The sequence below is a fragment of the Cynocephalus volans genome, chromosome 6 (assembly GCF_027409185.1).
Source record: "Cynocephalus volans isolate mCynVol1 chromosome 6, mCynVol1.pri, whole genome shotgun sequence".
Classification (NCBI taxonomy): domain Eukaryota; kingdom Metazoa; phylum Chordata; class Mammalia; order Dermoptera; family Cynocephalidae; genus Cynocephalus; species Cynocephalus volans.
In genome coordinates this window covers 12,490,532-12,508,831 of record NC_084465.1, presented here as the reverse complement: position 1 = coordinate 12,508,831, position 18,300 = coordinate 12,490,532, and the positions used below count along the sequence as shown (strand labels likewise).

The following is an 18,300-nucleotide window of genomic DNA, read 5'->3' as shown; positions in this document are numbered from 1 at the left end:
AGCAAATTGCTTAACTTCTCTGAACCTGAGTTTTTCCAGTAATTAAAGGGAGTTTTTAAATAATTGCCTCAGAAATGTGTCAACAAATTTAGTTACTAAGTTACCATTTGTAAAGGGCCTAGCATAATGCCAAGCGCAAAGCAAATTCTCAATATAGATTTGTTTACATCCTTTTATTATTCTTTATTTGGTGTATAAAGTGCAATATTCCACACCCCTTTCTTTTTATTTCAAGGCTGGTTTGGAAATAACTCTGATATGTAATATTTTAGGAAAGAGCTCTAATACATGCAAGTAATGATAAACATTGTTGCAAGTAATAAGTGTTGTTAAAAGTCCTTCAGGATAGACTGAGAAAAGAGTGGAAGGAAAAATAAAGTGAGAATAGCCTGTTAGACTGTGTAGGTTTCCCACAGCATCTGGTCTTTGTAGACCTTATTTTGATGGAACACCCATTAGTTCTTGTATGCATGGGGCACCTGCCTGGCAGATTAAAGTCTGGGAGGAAGGCTCTAGGCAGCAGTTGGAAAGAGGAAATCCCATGAGAATGGAGAGTTCATTGGTCTAAAAGGGCAGTGCAGGGGTATGAGGAGCTCCCAGATCAAAGCAGGTGAGGGAAAGAAAAGGCGAGATAGCATGGACAACTTTCTCGCAAATTGCCAAAGGTTGATTTCCGCAATCTGTAGATAACCCTTTTACCAATAAAGTCGTGTAAATAGTTCCCATACTCCCCCTTAATCTTTGTAAAGAATGGGATATTGTTAGGTAGCAGAAACTTTTCTATGCAGTAAAACTTAGCATTGAAACTGCACATGGCCATCATAAGCAAGCCAAAGACTTAAGTCAACTTTCCCCAAACACAATAGGACTGGGGATTAGGATATTATCAAACTCAGAAGACAGATTCAGCTTACCCACAGCTTCACACAGAACCAAGCTTTTTGGGCAGGAACCAAAGGAATTTCAGATGAAGTTTGGCTTGCTGGTTTATAGCCATGAGATATTTCAAATATGTTGATGTATTTGGCATAATAGGTAGATAATACCTATAAAAAATTTTTTAAATGTATAATTAAAAAGTGTATATATTGTCTGAAGTAAATTATAATGACCTAGGGTCACCAACATGCTTAGAAAATATTGCGACTTTGTGCCTTTGGTAGATTTGTCATTTCTTCAGCTGTGACTCTAATTTGAGATTTAAGAGATAGGGAAACTTTGTAGATCTTTAACCAGTTTCGGGAATAATAATTTTGATGAAAATAACTAATAAAAATTTATTAATGAACATTTTTTGAGGGCTTATAGTGTATCAATCATTGTGTTGAATATTTTACGTACATTATCTCATTTAATCCTTATGAAAATAAGATCAGTATTATGTGTGTATCTATATGTGAGTACATATATATATATGTATGATCAGTATTATTACAATTCCAATTTTGCAAACAATTAAGAAGAATGCTTAGATAAGTTCAATCTAATATCTGGCAATCAGGACTCGGATTCCAGTGTGTTGATTTGCAGAGACTGAGCTACAAATCTCCGTGATATCCTTCTTCCAGAGCAGGGGTTGGCAAGACTTTTTTCTGAAGAGGGCTAGATATTAAATATTTTAGACTTGGTGGGGCATATGGTTTCTGTTGCAGCTATTCAGAGTAGCTGTGATAGCACAGAAGCAGCAACAAATAATACATAGAGGAATTATCATGCCTGTTTTCCAAGAAAAGTTTGTTTACAGAAACATGTGGCAGTATGGCTTTGGTCCACACTTTGCAGCTCCTTGCTCTAGAGCCTAATAGAATCTTCTGCAATGATGGAAATGATCTCTATCTGTACTGCCAAATAGAGTAGCCATTAGCTATATATGGCTATCGTGCATTCAAAACATGGCTTGTAATTGAGGAAATGAATTAAAAGGACAACACATTTAGTTTTATTTCAGTGAAATGACAACACTTTCTTTTCCAGCTGCTGCAAAGTGCATCCACAATCTTCTATTACAGATTCATTTTTAAAAGGTTTCCTATGGTATTACAGCAAGCCTCTTTTTTTCAAACAGAGGAATAGTCCCAAATTCTTCCTCAAATAAAAATAAAAACTCAATTCCAGTAAATAGTGAATACATTAATTGATATAAGCCAGACATTTGAAAGGACAGCCAAGAAGTCTTCCCACAGTTTGTTAGAAAGAATGCAGACATTTTAAAAAATACCCATTGTTGTAAACATAAATTGAGGTTTTCAGCCCTGGAATAAGCTGAATCAAAGAAAGAAATAAGAAATCCAAGAGTGTATTAAAATTTTCCCACTCATTTGCCATACTGACAGTACAAATACAAAACTGGTCTAAATGTAAAGATTCTCAAGCAACAGCGTCACCCTCTATGCTAAGAGATGTAAAGCTTAAGGGACAACCAATACCAGATGTATAGGCTTCAAAAACCATCTTAGGGCATTCACTAGTTTTAGCTAAGATTCATCTGAAACACTGACAAGTGATCACTTACAGTAATGTGAAGTAAAGTGTTTGAAAAATAAACTTTAGTGGAACAACCCTGAAGTATATAAAGCAGGGAAACAGCAGAGTATTAGTTTAAGGTGTCGGCCAATTTGTTTCAGCCACTTTTGAGTCCATGTTCAAAATCTAAAATTTAGTTCTCTTTTCCTAAGCTGAGCACTTTCTATCATGTCAGTATCTATATTATGAAGTAAAGGAGACTTAGATGAAATGTTTTTATTTATCACAAGTGCTTTACAATTGCCGAGGACCTCGACAGCTTCATGAAAGTCTGAGAAATGTTCATGCATAAGGTTATTGCCTTAGATGACTTATAATTGCCCACACAGTGGTACATACCAACCCTTGGTGAAACCTTTTAAAAAATGAACAGGTTGAAAAATGGGTTAAAGAAGGCAAATACAGCATCTGCCTTTAGAGCTGTCAACTCAGGAATTCTCTCAATTATGAAATCTTGCAAGGAAATTTTTTCTTTCTTGCAGTCTGAGTGAGGACAACATTCTTTACTCCAGATCCGGCATTTTTTCATCATCACTGTCCTGTGAATTGTCATCTGCTCCATCTACTTCTGGTAAATCTTCATCCTCATCACCTCCCATGTTGTTCATCATCTCAGAGAAACAATTAAAATTAGACATGTCTTCGTGTGAATCATTTTTCCAGTCTTTCCAAAAACTGAAGTCCACACCAGGCCAATTAAGCTTTGCACTTTCTTTTGTTAACCTTGGCCATGACTGGCCAGATTCTTCTTTTCATAAACAACATAAAATTGATCTGTCCTTTTACACCTGGAATCATTTGGATCAATACAGTGAGAAAGGTCAATTTCGTTTAAATGTTCAAAATTATCATTTCCTCCAAGACAACTGAATGTAAGTTTGGACTTTTCAAAATTTACACTAACATCTTTACTGTTTTCAACACAAAATTCAATGAAGACATAGTGTCTTCGATGATACCACTTGGCAGACGTGGGCTGCATTGTGAACAGGCAGGGGGACGGGCGGACGGGTGGCTGGACCTCTGTGGCGGGGCTGCTGCAGAGTCCACTCCTGTCCAATGGTGACTGTTGTTTTCTCCCCAGTTGTGATTTCTTGTTCTCCTCAGGTGACGATGGTGGCAGAGGCAGGCTTGACGTGGATCCCCAGAATCAAATTTTAAATTCTATTTTACATGAATTAATTTGAATTTCAGTGTACATAGCCATATCTACCTAGCGGCTACAAGCATCGAACAAGTTAGATATAGACATTGGCACGTAAGGCAGTTCTAGCTATCGTGGAGTAGATCAGCAATGATTACACTTTAGCTCTTAAAAAATAACAAAATAATCAATTGTAAAGCGTACAGGCAAAGAAAAAATCAGAATAAAATAATTTAAGTTGTGCAGAAATATTATCCTAGCCTCTCTTTCTTCTCAAACATCATTCTCAGATTACTGTAAAATGTTTTCTTAATTTGCTCTGTCATATGCAGCACTTTCATTAAAAAAAAAAAAAAATAGCTCTCTCTCCATTTCTTTCTGAGACCATATAGTGCCAGGCAAATTATTTGCTCTCCTTCCCATTGAAGTTCAGCAGACTGGGGTTCAATACTGATCTCCGCAATTGTCAGCTCTCTGACGTTTGGGCAAGTTATTTCATCATCTGTAAAACCAGGCTAATACTACTTTTATCTTTCTTTGAAAAGTTTTTATTTTTATTATTTATTTTTTATCTATTATTGTTTTATTATTATTATATTTTTTACATTCTAAGATGTTGTAAAGCAGGGAGAAAGGAGATGAGGAGGAAGAGGATGGAGTGGCGGGAGAGGATGGGGTGGCGGGGAAGGGGACAGGGCTGGCCCACGGCAGGCTCCTTTGCTTGCCTGGTTGTGGACAGCATGGGGCAGTGGCTGAGTCCCTTGGCCAGCCTCACCTGAGCTCAGAAGCCTTGGCAGGGTTCATGTGGTGGCTTGGTGCTTGCTGGCCTGGATGTGGAGGTTGGTGGAGGGGGTCCTTGCACCGGCTTAGGAGGGGGGGGCTGCTTCCAGCGGCAGCTCGGTGCTCACTGGTCTCTCTTTAAAAGGTTTGAGAATTAACTGAAATAATATGTTTAAAATGCTCAGCATTGAATGTAATGCATGGTAGGTGAGTTCAAAATATTAGTTCATTTTCCTTTTTTCCTTCACTGTAAATATATGTTGCAATGTTAATTTGACTTCACACTGTTTTAAAGCATTTCCCTAACCAAAGTGACAACCTGGATCTTCTCTAACCTTTCAGTTTGCTGATACTTCTTTCAAGAATAAGTTATTACACTTATCTTTTTATTATTATTTAATACTCTAAGACACCAAATGCTGACTGTATACGAAATCAATAACAGAAAATATGCAATAATATAAAAATTAACCTAACTTGTTTTCTTCTTGTTTCTATTGTTTAGATGATTTACAAAAACCTAAGAGGCTGCTAAAATGGTTAAAGATATTAAGTCCTCAAATGTGTGGCTGTTTGGGAGTGCATGCTTAAGCATAATAACTCATGCTCACGTTCACCATCAGGAAAGAATAAATCACATTCTTGTTTGGGGATGTTTGCAAATTAAATATGAAATCCTATAAAAATTAATTTGGTATGCACCATGGCATCACTTGCATGTCAGGGCAAATCATGTTCACTTAAAATCAAAACATTGACCACACTGTTTTTTTTTTTTTTTTTTTACCACAACCTACTTTTCATTTATTTTCCATCTCTTTCTTTTATTTTTTTTTTTTCACATTTTATTTATTTATTTATTTTTTTTTTACAACATTAGATACTTTTTTTTTTTTTAATTTTATTTTGTCGATATACATTGTAGCTGATTAATGCTCCCCATCACCAAAACCTCCCTCCCTTCTCCCTCCCCCTCTCCCCCCCAACCATGTCCTTTCTGTTTGTTTGTTGTATCAACTTCAAATAATTGTGGTTGTTATATCTTCTTCCCCCCCCCCCCGGTTTGTGTGTGTATGTGTGTATGTGTGTGTGAATTTATATATATAATATATAATATATAATATATTGACCACACTGTTTACAGGTGTTAAGTAAGGTACTAAAAATTTAGCATAACATTTATGCATATGAAAATATTTTGAAAGTACAGAAAAGGAATCCATTCGATATTTTCAAAGTAGCATTTCAATGCCTATCAGTTTTTCAGTATCAGCATTTAATCATTGAAATATACTTATTGATTTAACATAGAGCTTGAATATATTTATACTTTGGGATTCACATGTCACCATACACAGGACCCTACGGTGTTCCCATCACACAAAATGTGAATATGTACACTTGCACGCTTCCAGCCAGCTTTACTAATTTTCTGTGCTGAAGTTGATGCAAGTCATTCAATTGCAAACATTGAATTTATGTAATGCAAAAACTACCATGAGGTTCTGAGGCTTAGCAGCAGCAGCAGCAGCATTTCATATAAACATTATCTCATCTTCCTCCTGTGGCTTTCATGAACGTATTTTTCTGCATATTTAAAGTTTATAGCTGAGCATGGGTTCAGAGTTTCTTTTCATATTTAAACTTTATAGCAAAGCCACAACTACATATTAATATAGCAGCTGTAATGTATTTCTAGTTAAGCTGTCATAAAGTCTAGCTTTTCACATCATCACTTTTGAAGGTCGGTGCCACAGAGAAAAAAGCCATTTGTACTGGATCACCATGGTGGCTTGTTTTACATGTGGTAATAAATATCACAATATATGTCATTTTTATTTATTTTTGATGAAGAGGTAAAAGTGCATCTTCTACAGTGGCTTTTCAGAAATTGCTCATCTGTTTGGAACAAGGATAAAAGAGACTGAAATTCAACATTATTTATCAAGACATTACCACTCTTCACCCACACTACAGCTGAGATGAGAAAAGGATGCAGTGATATTTCATTTACAGTATTGATTTCCAAGCCCACCCTATGAAAGTACTACATGCATATTCAGGATTAATGGGAGAAAATAGAGGTATTTTGACAAGCACAGTTTCCTTTGGTTTTATTTTTATTTTTTATTATTCTGATAATATATGTCCCTTCAAAATGTAATTGGAAATGTCTTTTAGATATCCCTTCACTGCTTCCATGTTATCACTTCACTGATATTTGTTAGGACATCAGAAACATTTAGAAACTCATGGCTATTGGTGTGTATGTACATATGTATGTGTATGTGTGTGAGTATATAGTTTACATAGCATAGTTTCTTACAGTAGTAAAGATTTCAAGGAACAATGCTGTTGTGTTTCCCTAGGATGATGCAGGGGAGACGTAAAATGGAATCTCTCTCCCTGCTTTCCCTTCGTTTTGCTCCCACGTGGTTTCCTTCTTTTGGTCAGTTAATAGTGCTCATTTTCAGGCTACACTCACACTTTCCTGTTAGCTAAGCTAATGCTCTTCCTTCTTCTAAGTTCTGTCTCATGACAATTCTGATGCAAAGCCCTTCTCCCTCCTTGCTTTATTCCTCATTGCCATGAATATCTACCAGGAGGAGAAGCAGGATATTCAGAAATAGGACATCAATGAATCAGTGACTCAGATCGGTAAGCCACAAGTGTGCGGGTGCAGGAAAAAGTGGACAGGAGGGACATTCTGGTCCTTTTGTGTGCTCTCCTCCCACCCTCCCATATCTGAATCAGATCAAACTTCTCCCAAAGCCCCACTTCTTCTGCTCTCCTCTCTCAAAGTCCGAAGCACCAAATAAACAGGGGTATTAACTAGGTCTGGGAACAGAGACTGCCATTTTGGTCTCTAACTCCATTCCCTTCTTCCTCCTCAGTTGCCAAATCAGGTGCCACACCTATTCATTTTTCTTATTTCTAAGGTTTAAGAGTTTCTTTCTTTTATTAAGAATGATAGAACAGTGAGCAGTAATGGTCTTGCCTTAAACAGAATATCAAGAGATCCAAAGATGCTTAAATACTTTCAGTAGGTACCATGACATTGTCTCGTCACAACAGAAATTGATGCTTTCTACAGATTAAGGGACATTGCTACTGATTTCAGGAATTTCTGTGTGACCTTGGAGTCCTCATTTAGTTTTTAATTAGCATAGTTCTTTCATGTATTACTTTAGATATATACTAATACAAAAACAAGGGAGTAATAAAGATAGAAATACACTTCTACCTATAATTTCAGAAATAATGTGAGGTCTTCAGCCAAGTACAAGAAGCTCATCACATAAGAATATATACTTTTAATAACCAAGTTTTATAAGTATAGAATTGAATTACATATTTCTAGCTTGTCAAATATGTCCATGTCAATGTTTGTGTTGTGTGCATTTGTGTGTATTGAAAAAGAATGCTTGAGAGATATATACCCCCATCATAATCATACATAAGCTTTATTGGTGCCATTCCCAAAGCTGGAATTTTTCAGTATTACTCCTGACTGCATTACCAAGAAGACACACAATGAACATAACCAAACACAGTTTCTTAAGAGCAAGGCAAGGCCCACTTCAGGAGTGAAAAATTTAATGAAATGGAAAATTAAATTACTTAACTTATTTGTATAATGTTGTAACAAATGTTTCAGATGAGAGCTGTAATGGTTAATTTTATGTGTCAACTTAACTGGGCTAAGGGATGCCCAGATTGCTGTTAAAACGTTTTTTCTGGGTATGTCTGTGAGGGTGTTTCTGAGAGAGACTAGCATTTATATCAGAAGACTGGACAAAGAAGATCACCCTCACCAATGTAGGTGGACATTACCTAATCCACTGAGGGCCTGAATAGAACAAAAAGGCAGAGGAAAGACAAGTTTTTCCTCTCTCTTCTTTAGCTGGAACATCTTTCTTCTCTTGCCCTTGGTCATCAGAGCTCCTGGTTCTCAGGCCTTTGTACTCTGAAACTGACACCAGTCAGTCTTAAGCCATGAACCTTGCACTGGGCGTTATGTCAATTTCTCAGGCATTTGGACTGAAGTATATCAAGGGTGTTTCTCTGGTTCTACAGCTTGTAGTTGGCAAATCATGGAATTTCTCAGTCTCCATAATTGTATGAGAGCCAATTCCCATAGTAGATCTCCTTACATCTACCTATGAGGGTACTTCAAAAATCCATAGAACAATAGAATTGAAAGATAAAATAAATCTTTCCGTGAACTTTTTGAAGTACTGTCACATATATACATATCCTATTGGTTCTGTTTCTCTGGAGAACACTGACAAATATACTATTCAATCAGATTAGATAAAGTGGAACCAGTAGGAGGACTAGTTGAGGTTAGAAAGCAAAGATAGAAGAACATTGTACACAGCACACAACTTGGAATTAATCTCATGTGGCAGAAATGTATTCACTATTGAGTGGTTTTAGTAAAAAAATTATCTCTCATAAGGTTGAGAAATGATAAAAGAAATAGCTAATGTATATTTATTTCTCAATGATGGGAAAGAGTAGGGCATGAAGTGAAAATAATTTTGCGAGAATTAAGACCATGTCATTATCAAGTTCACGAATATCCAGAGAGAGTTGGGTCAGGTGTTGTTCAGACCTAGAAAACAGCAAACATTATTTATGAGGTGTTACTTTGTTTCTCATTGGCTAGTGGTACTTCTGTACAAAGGGCTTTTAATCAAAAGCCCAAGAAAGAGAAGGAATAATTGATATATTTATCAGAATTCACCTGCACCCTACAAATGGGAATGATGAAGACAAAGTGGAGGATAAATACAAAGAACATTTTCTGAACCAAGTCAGGGTCCACTCAAAGAACAAATAGGATGAGTAATTCAAAGGAGACTAGTGCACAATTTTAAGTTCATGGTTAAATCCAAGAGTGGAAAAGAGGAACTAACATGTTGACAAGGATGTTAACTTAAGCATACTAGTAGTTAAATAAGACACGGTGCTGAACTGGTACTAGGCTGGTTTAAAGACCCAGAACACTGACAATCTGTCTTCATCACTCCAGAGTTCTCTAATTTGTACAGTTGAACATCTGTATTACTACTAAATTATGACTCTATGCTACTTTAGTTACTTATGTCAGAATTTACCATCTTTCTTGTAGTGATAACATTTCAATTCCACTTTATTTTTTTCTTCAATCATATGTCAGGCAAGCTGGATTTCCATTCAAATTGCATTTACCGTCACTCTCAGAGCATCTGTTTTTTATTTATGTTTCATCTGCTTAATTGAGTCGAATGTATATAAAATAAACTTACCAATTTCAATTTTACAATGAGATAAAGTTTCACAGATGTATACAGTAATGTAACCATCACCACAACCATGATATAGAATTTATATTATGGAACATTCATATTATACCAAAAATTGTTTCTCATACTCCTTGGTAGTCAATTCCTCCCCACTTCCTTTCACCACCAGTCCCTGACAACAAGTTCAGTGTTTTCAATCACTGTAGTTTGCTTTCCTATAATTCCAAATAACTGGAATCACATGGGTAAATAATCATTCATATCTGGCATTTTTCATCATGTTTTTAGGATTAATCCATATTGTGTGTGAATCAGTAGTTTATTCACTTTTATCTCTGATTAGTATTCTATTATATAAATATACCACAATTTATTCATCAGTCAGAACTTAATGCATATTTGAGTTGATTTTTGGTTTGGCTGCTATGAATAAAGCTGCTATAAACTTTTGTAAAAACTTATGTTTTCATTTCTTTGGGGTAAATACTAGGAGTGGAAGTGCTGGGCTAGTTTTATGATAGCAGTATGCTTAACTTTATGAAAAATTACCAAAAATTGTTTTGAAGTGGCTGTACCATTTTATATTCCCACCAGTAGTGTATGTTCTATTTTCTCCACATTCTCACCAACTCTTGGTATTGTCAGTTTTTTCTACTGGATGGGTAATGCTATCTCCGTGAGGTTTTAATTTGCATTTTTCTAATGATTAATGAAGTAGGTCATCTTTTTATTTGCTAATTTACTTTTCACATATCTTCTTCATTAATATAATTGTTGAAATATTTTACTATTATGAAAATTTGGGCTGACTTCTAATTATTGAGTCATAAGACTTCATTCTATATTTTGAATACCTTTTTCATCAGATATGTTTTGCAGTTCTGATCTGCAGCTTGACTTCTGTTTTCTTAACTGTACTTTTTGAAGATCAAAAGTTTTGAAGAGCAAAATATTTTTATTTTGATGTTCAATTATCAAATTTTTAAAATGATTTATGCTTTGTGACCTGTTTAAGAAAGCTTTACATAATCAAACGTTATAAAGATTTTTTTCCTATGTTTTCTTCTAGGATTTTTCTGAATACTAATTATATATTTAGATATGTGATCTATTTGTGTAAGTTATAAAGTGAGAATCAGAGTTCATTTACTTATATATAGAGATCCAATTTTTGAAAGGTACCATTTAAAATAATATTATCCTTTTCTCTTTGACAAACCTTGGCAACTTTGTCTAAAATCAATTGAACATGTATGTGTGGATGTATTTTGGGGATCTTTCTTCTGTTCCATTTATCTGTATATCTGTCATTATTCCAATAGCGCATTCTCTTGATTATGTAACTTTAAGGTAAGTCTTGAAATAAGCTACTGTACCTGCTCCAAACTTGTGCCTCTTTTTCAAAGTCATTTTGTTATTCTAGTCTTTTTTTTTTTTTTTTTTTTTTTTGTACTTGCATATAATTTAGAATAAACTTGGCTATTTCCACCAAAAAATTCTGCTGGATTTTGTTTGTGGGTACATTGAATCTATGTTACTTTGGGGAGAATTGCTATCTTACCTATCTTGAGTCTTTCAATTTGTGATCATGGCATATCTATTTATTTAGAACTTCTTACATTCTTTCAGCAATAGTTTGTAGTTTTCAGTGTCTGTAATTATTAAATAAAATGTTTCATAATTTGTTTATGCTAACATAATGATAATTTTAAAAATTAACAATTATTATATATAAAAATAGATATTTTTATCTTATAACCTTTAAAACTCAATTATTAGATTTAGTAGTTTTTTTGTTAGACTCTTGAAGATTTTCTACATAATCATTTCATCTGTGGATAAAAACAGTTTTATTTTTCTTTCCAATTAATATGACTATTTTTTTCTTGCCTTATTGCTAGACCAGCCTGTGCTAAGTTGCATAGGAGTGGTAAGAGTAGGCACTTTTGTTTTGCTCCTGTTTCTAAGCAAAAAAACTTTTACTCTTTCATATTTACAGATGATGTATGCTTTCTGTAGACCTCCTTTTTTAGTTTAAGGAAGTTTCATTTAATGCTTCCTTACTGAGAGTTTTTATCATGATGATTATAGAATTTTGACCAATATTTTTTCTTCAACTATTAATGCATGAAATAATTTCAAATTTTAATATCATAACTGTTTGAATTACATTGATTTTTCAGTTGTTAAACCGAATTTGCATTCTGATAAATTCTAATTAGTAATAATGTATTGCTTTCTAAAAAATTATTTTTGAATTTCTAAAATTTTGTTAAGAATTTTTGTGACTAGTTTGAGTATGAAGATTAATCTGTAGTTTAATTTTTTTTCTCTGCTTTTGAAATCAGGGTAATGCTGTCCCTGTAAAATGAACTGGGAAGTGTTTCCCTCTTTTCTATTTCCTGGATAAATTTTTGTAGAATTGGGATTATTTCTTCCATAAATGTGTGGTAGAATCCAACAATGAAGTCCTCTGATACTAGAGTTTTCTTTGTGGGAAGATTTTTAACAAAATTTATTTAAAACAATAAATTTTGAGGTATTCAGGTTATGTATTTCATCATTAGTGAACTCTGATAGTTTGTGTCTTTCAAAGAATTTATTAATTTTATCTAAATTTTCAAATAAATTATAATAAAGTTGTTTATGATATTTGTTATATTTTAAATTTCTATGCAATGTGAAGTGATGTCTCTTCCTTTATTTGTGATAATAGAATCGACCTTTCCCTTTTTTATTTTTCAGATAAATGTTGCTAGTGTTCTATTAATTTGAACAATTTTTCGCACAAAGAACCCGCTTTTAGTTTCGTTCATTTTCCTTATGGCTTTTCTAGTTTCTATTTCTTTGATTTCTATTTCTATATGTGATATTTCCTTTCTTCTACCAGATTTGGGTTTAATATGCTCTTCTTTTCCTAGTTTATTATAGTGGAAGCTTAGATCTTAATTTGAAATTTTTTTAATTTTTACTGTAAATATTTATTGCTAAGATTTTCCTGGTAAGCACTGCTTTAGTTGTATTCAACACATTTTGATGTGTTGTTTCATTTCCTTTCAGTTCAAGACCTTTTTTAGTTCCCTTGGATTATTTCTATGACTCATGCATAATTTAGAATTTGCTGTTTATCTTCCATATGTTTGGGAATTTTACCCATATCTTTCCGGCATTGATTTCTAGTTTAACCTCACTAGAGGGGATTAGAGAATATACTTTGTATGTTTTCAGTCTTCTTAAATTTATAAACTGGTTTTATGGTCTAGAGTATGCTCTACTTTGGAGAATGTTCTAAATATGCTGAAAAGATATGTATGCTGGTGTTTTGGGGTGATGTTAGCCATAAATATCAGTCAGGTCAAATTGGTTTGTAGTGTTGCTCAGGACTTTTATATGCTAACTCATTACGTCTTACTTCTAACAATCACTGAGAAAGAAGTGTTGAAATCTTCAACTAAAATTGTTCACTTGTCTGTGTCTGGGTTTTTTGGTTTGCTTGGTTGAGTTTGGATTTTTTTTTTTTTCTTTATTTTGAAGCTCTGTTGTGGGATCCATACAAAGTCATGATACTTATATCTTTTTGATGAATTGATCCTTTTGTCATTATAAAATGTCCTTCTATCCCTGGTAATATGCCTTTTAAAAAATCTACCTCATATTAATTTTGTTACATTCTTTTATTCTATACTTGTTGTGCTTTATATCTCAATTTTGTTTCTTGTAGACAGTATACAGCTGTTTTTAGCTTTTTAATCCAAACTGACAATTTCTGATTTTTTTATTCAGTGTTTAGACCCTTTATATTTACTGTAATTAACAATATGATTTGATTTAAATCTACCAATTCTTGTTTTTTATATGTTCCACGTTATCTTTCTTTCCACTTCCGTCTTCTCCTGTATTAAGGTTTTCTTTATAATTCTATTTATTATCACTTTGTGTCTTACTAGCTATATCTCATTGTTTTTCCTTAATACAGTGGTTTCTTCAGGGGTTTTAATATTCATCAACTTATAAATCTATCTCCAAATAATATTGTACCACTTCACAGTACTGTAAGAAATTTGCACAATATATACTTTCATTTTTCCTGTCCCATCTGTATTTATCAGATACTTTACTTCTAAATATGCCAAAATACCCACTATATAATAATAATTATTATTGCTTTAAACAGTGGGATCCTTTTAAGGTGTGCTTTTAAACTTATGGGGGTTGGTCTACTTCCCATTTTCTGACATCATACCAGATATCCTCTCAGTAACTAGCTATATAGTCACCGGTCAGTAAGTATCCAGAAAACCACATTTTTTTCCAACTTGCTGCATTTATTTCTAATTCATATTTTGGCATCAAGCCATCACTCATATATCAAATCACTTTTTTGAATATTTTCCATATAGATGTTTGTTTCAGTGTATGCATCTTGCTCTTTTGAATTTTACCCTAGAATAGCTTTCTTATACAATATGTTTCAGAAATGTTTCCTTAGGTATAATATGGCACATTTTATAAAAACTTTTGCTTAAGTTTAATTATACACTAATGCATAATGAAACAGTCTACACATATTTTTAATCTATCATGACATCATTTGAACTATTCCTATTAAATTATTAAAATATCTTCACAATTACCATTTTCGAGCTGTTCTGTTTTTGTTATGAGTATAACCAGAATGTTCAAATGATTGAATTAGAACTAAAATACTAATATACTGTGCTAGATAAGTATCATGCAATAGATATTTCCAGGAATTTAATGCTAGAGAATAAATTTATGTGATTTTTAGCACTATGAAAAGTGAATCCATTTCTTCAAAACACTGAGTGCTTGATTTGAAAATTTGTACCTTATCCACCAGCACCTGCAGTAAAACACTTCATTGTATAAAAGTCAAGAAAAACGTTACCTGAAACTATGTTTAAATGAGGAAATTTTTCATTCAAACTATAGCCTGGCCATAAAAAGCTGGGGGTCACATTTACAATAGGATTCTATATCAGTATTTAGTTTAAATAAAGACCTTAGTTCTATCTAGACATCTTGCTCAACCTGATTAAGATTAAAGTAAAATATTTTTATTTTCCATATTTAATATTTTAAGATAAATTATATTCAGGCATTATGAGCTACAGCAGAAATATCAACACTTCATAGGAAATAATACAAAGATTAATTCTATTACATCTGAATCTGATTCTCCTAGGTACATGAAAATCATGTAGGGATGGCTTTATACTTTCAGGCTCATAAAATTGCTATAGGGGCCCATAAATGGGCTCTATGAAGTTCATTTTGCCCCCAGAAGAAACTGTGAGAACAACATGATTTGAACTATGCTGTGTGTGGTAGAGAGAATTAATACAGCAGGAAAAAAAATTCCACTTTAAGTTCAAACGTAGCTTCCCAGTAGCAAAGAGTCCAATGTGTGAATAGGAGTTAGACATCCATGGTTACAGAAAACGAGACTTTTAGTATTTCCAAAGTTAAAACTATGTGTCTAAGAAGCAGTTAAAAATGGAAAGAAAGATCATAGTATTTATATCAAAATTTAAATACGATATTTAGCCATCTCTAGGGACCTAGATGGGAGAAAAAACCCTTCTCATCTACTCTTCTTGCTTCTTGCTTGTATCTGACTAATTTCTCATTAGAATTTTATGGGGCATGTTTTTCTCCCAGAGGGTAGCATTTATGGCTCTTTTGTATTCTGTGAAATGGGAAGGAAGGACAATGCAGTAATTTTCCTCCAAAGTGATGATCGAGTTTCAAGTTTCTCATTATTTCTGAGATTAGAAAATTATTGGTGTGGTTTAGTTTATCTGCTATTCTAGGAAGTTCCTTTGACATTAATAAAAGGTGTCAGATTACCTTTTATTTTTTGGTACTAAAATGTAGAAATATGTAATTGTTCAGAATCTTTTTTAAAACAAAATATAATTTGATGATTAGTTTCTAAAACATAATTATTTTCAATTTCTTCCAAAAATCCTTTGGAGAAGCTCATTCTGCCGTGAATTGTGTGCATTACATTTGTCTGGGATTCCAAGGCCTTTGTGTTGTGTGATTTACATCTCTGTAGTCTTTTTAAAAATCTACTTTCTGTCCTAAGTTCAAGCAAAGGTGAATCGTTTTCCCTGCACTAGTCCCTCTTAATGCTTTTGCTTAAGCCATTCATTTTTTGCATCTTCTTCTTCGAACTCTTCTCTACCCTTGGCTCAAACACTTACTCCCTGATGGAGTCCTTCCTAACACCTCCAGGAATAAGGGAAAAGGGAAAATTCTCTCTCAGGATTATCTACAGCCCATTTTTCTGTTATTCTATTATAACCCTAATTTCATTCTAATAGAAACTCTGTTTTTATATCTACCATAGTGTTTAACACATATTATGAACTTGATGAATATATTTTGTGTCAATGCTAAATAAACTGGGAATTAATATAAATAGAGAAAAAGAACAGCCTTAGGACCATATGGGCAGTGAGCACCTTTTACAGTTTCTCAGATGGTTTTAGAACTGGTATTAAAACTTTTCTTAAATGCAAACCATGATGCCATAAAATCTAGACAAAAATAGAAGTGGATATGGATCATTTGTAAAAGGGAACAAACTTTTAAACATAAAAGCAATGACAGAATTCTAAAGGAAAAAGTATATTGCGTGTGTGAAAAATTTCAAATTTTTTTATGTTAAAACGTCATAAACAGAATAAAGAAATCAAAGACAGATTGGAAAATATTAGCAATAAATATAATAATAACAACCTTAATATAAAAAGCATTTTCATGGTTGATGTAGGTGATCGTTTTATTTCTAAAACCATTACTGTGGCCACAAATATGGGACACACACTGATTGGGCACCTCTTTGGGTCTCAAGGAGCATTTGCTTTCCCAGAAACACATGGATTAAATAATTCAACTGGGGGTTATTAGAAAGTAGGTATGAATTCTGAGAACATGATTAATAATTTCCCACCACAGTGGGATTGTGATTGATCATTCTTTTCCAGGTTTCCAGATTTTCTGTAATAGCCATGAATTATTACTTTTATGATCAGAAAAATAATTTTGTCAGTGTGTATTATTTTTAAGAAATAAACTCTACTGCATGTGGGAAGGCTGCAAGAGCCTCTGCAGGAAGGAGAGTTATTCTCTTAGCTGTAATAGAAACCAAAACAATCTGGCCTCCACAGCACCCACCTGAAGGCTATTCAATTGAGCAGAGGGTCTGAAAATCTGAAATGCCTGTTGCGAAGTGTTGCCATTTTTACTGCTGCTCTCACTAAGCAGCTTTTAGGAAAACTATTTCTCAGAGAGATACATTTTAGGACAGAAAGTACAGATGGAATGCAGAAAATGCAGATAAGAAACAAAGAGACCTATGTTGTTTTAGTTTGAAAGGAAAGACTTCAACTAAATAACATAAATATAAATGTGGAGAATTCTTAAATCATTTGAAAAAAAATTATATTGCAAAGAACATATGGAATTTTCTTCATCATTTGCCAGTTTGTGTGTGTGTGTGAGGGTTCTTCAAAAAGTTCATGGAAAGTTTTATATTATCTTTTAATTATACTTTTCCACAAACTTTTTGAAGTATTCTCATATGTGCAAGTTACTTAAATTTTGAGGCCTTCATTTTTTTCATTTATACAAACAGTAATTGTGTTGCATGAACTTTCTAGGTCTTCATTAGCTCTCACATCTCTAAAATTCTAAATAATTTATACCAGTTCTAATTCTTGTCTTATCTTCTGTGATAAATAGCAGACACACAAAAGAAATAATTTTGGCTGAACTACTGATAACATTTTCTAGGGTAGTACATTCTGTGTGAGTCATTTATGCTTGAATTTGCCATTGAGTCAATATAAAAATAATTAAGAGAATTTGTAACTTTCAATTTTCAAGTCTTCCAGCCTCTGAATAAATTAAGCAATTTTTTGACCAAAGGCAAAATTATCTTTCCAAGACAAAATTCAATTACCTTTTCAGATATTGCTCTCTCTGGTCTGCTTTCTGACCGTGTTTCAGGCTAACCATATGGTGTTGTTACCATTTTCATTAGAATGCCTGTTACTGCAACCCCCAAACTCAGGGAATTATCATGCTGGGAAAGGATTTTATGAGAGTTTTTTCTCAAACATTAGTATTTGGACAGCAGTAATACTCATAGATAATGTTTCTTTTCTTTTTACATACTGAAGTATAGCACCATAACTACAATTTTTAAAATCACCCTTATACACTGGGAATCAATCATAATAAGTACCATTATCTTAAAGCAGTTTTATAATTATTTTTAGGCTATTCAAAGAATAGTAGTAACAATCATTGATGTATGAAAAAAGACATGTCTTTAATGAAAGATGGTCAACTTTTTCCTTTATTTTTTTTACTTTCTTTACTTCACTTGCATTTCTCAAACTTCAGATTTGTTTTGTTTTAGAATTACCTTCACAGTATTGACCATGGTTTCATTCTATTATTATTTTCATAATTTTCTTTAAAGGACTCTTTAAAATTTGTGTTAATAATAAACTTTATGTTTTCATA

At 33.3% G+C, this 18,300-nt stretch overlaps 1 protein-coding gene across 1 annotated transcript; it reads right to left on the bottom strand.

Annotated features, from left to right (window-relative positions):
* Window positions 1-3,026: 3,026 nt before the first annotated feature.
* LOC134381208 (prostaglandin E synthase 3-like) lies at window positions 3,027-3,505 on the bottom strand. The gene is made up of 2 exons (XM_063101279.1): window positions 3,312-3,505; window positions 3,027-3,231 (listed from the first exon to the last, which is right to left on the bottom strand). Exons 1-2 carry the CDS (start codon window positions 3,503-3,505, stop codon window positions 3,027-3,029), a joined length of 399 nt encoding a protein of 132 aa, XP_062957349.1.
* Between the last annotated feature and the right edge of the window lie 14,795 nt (window positions 3,506-18,300).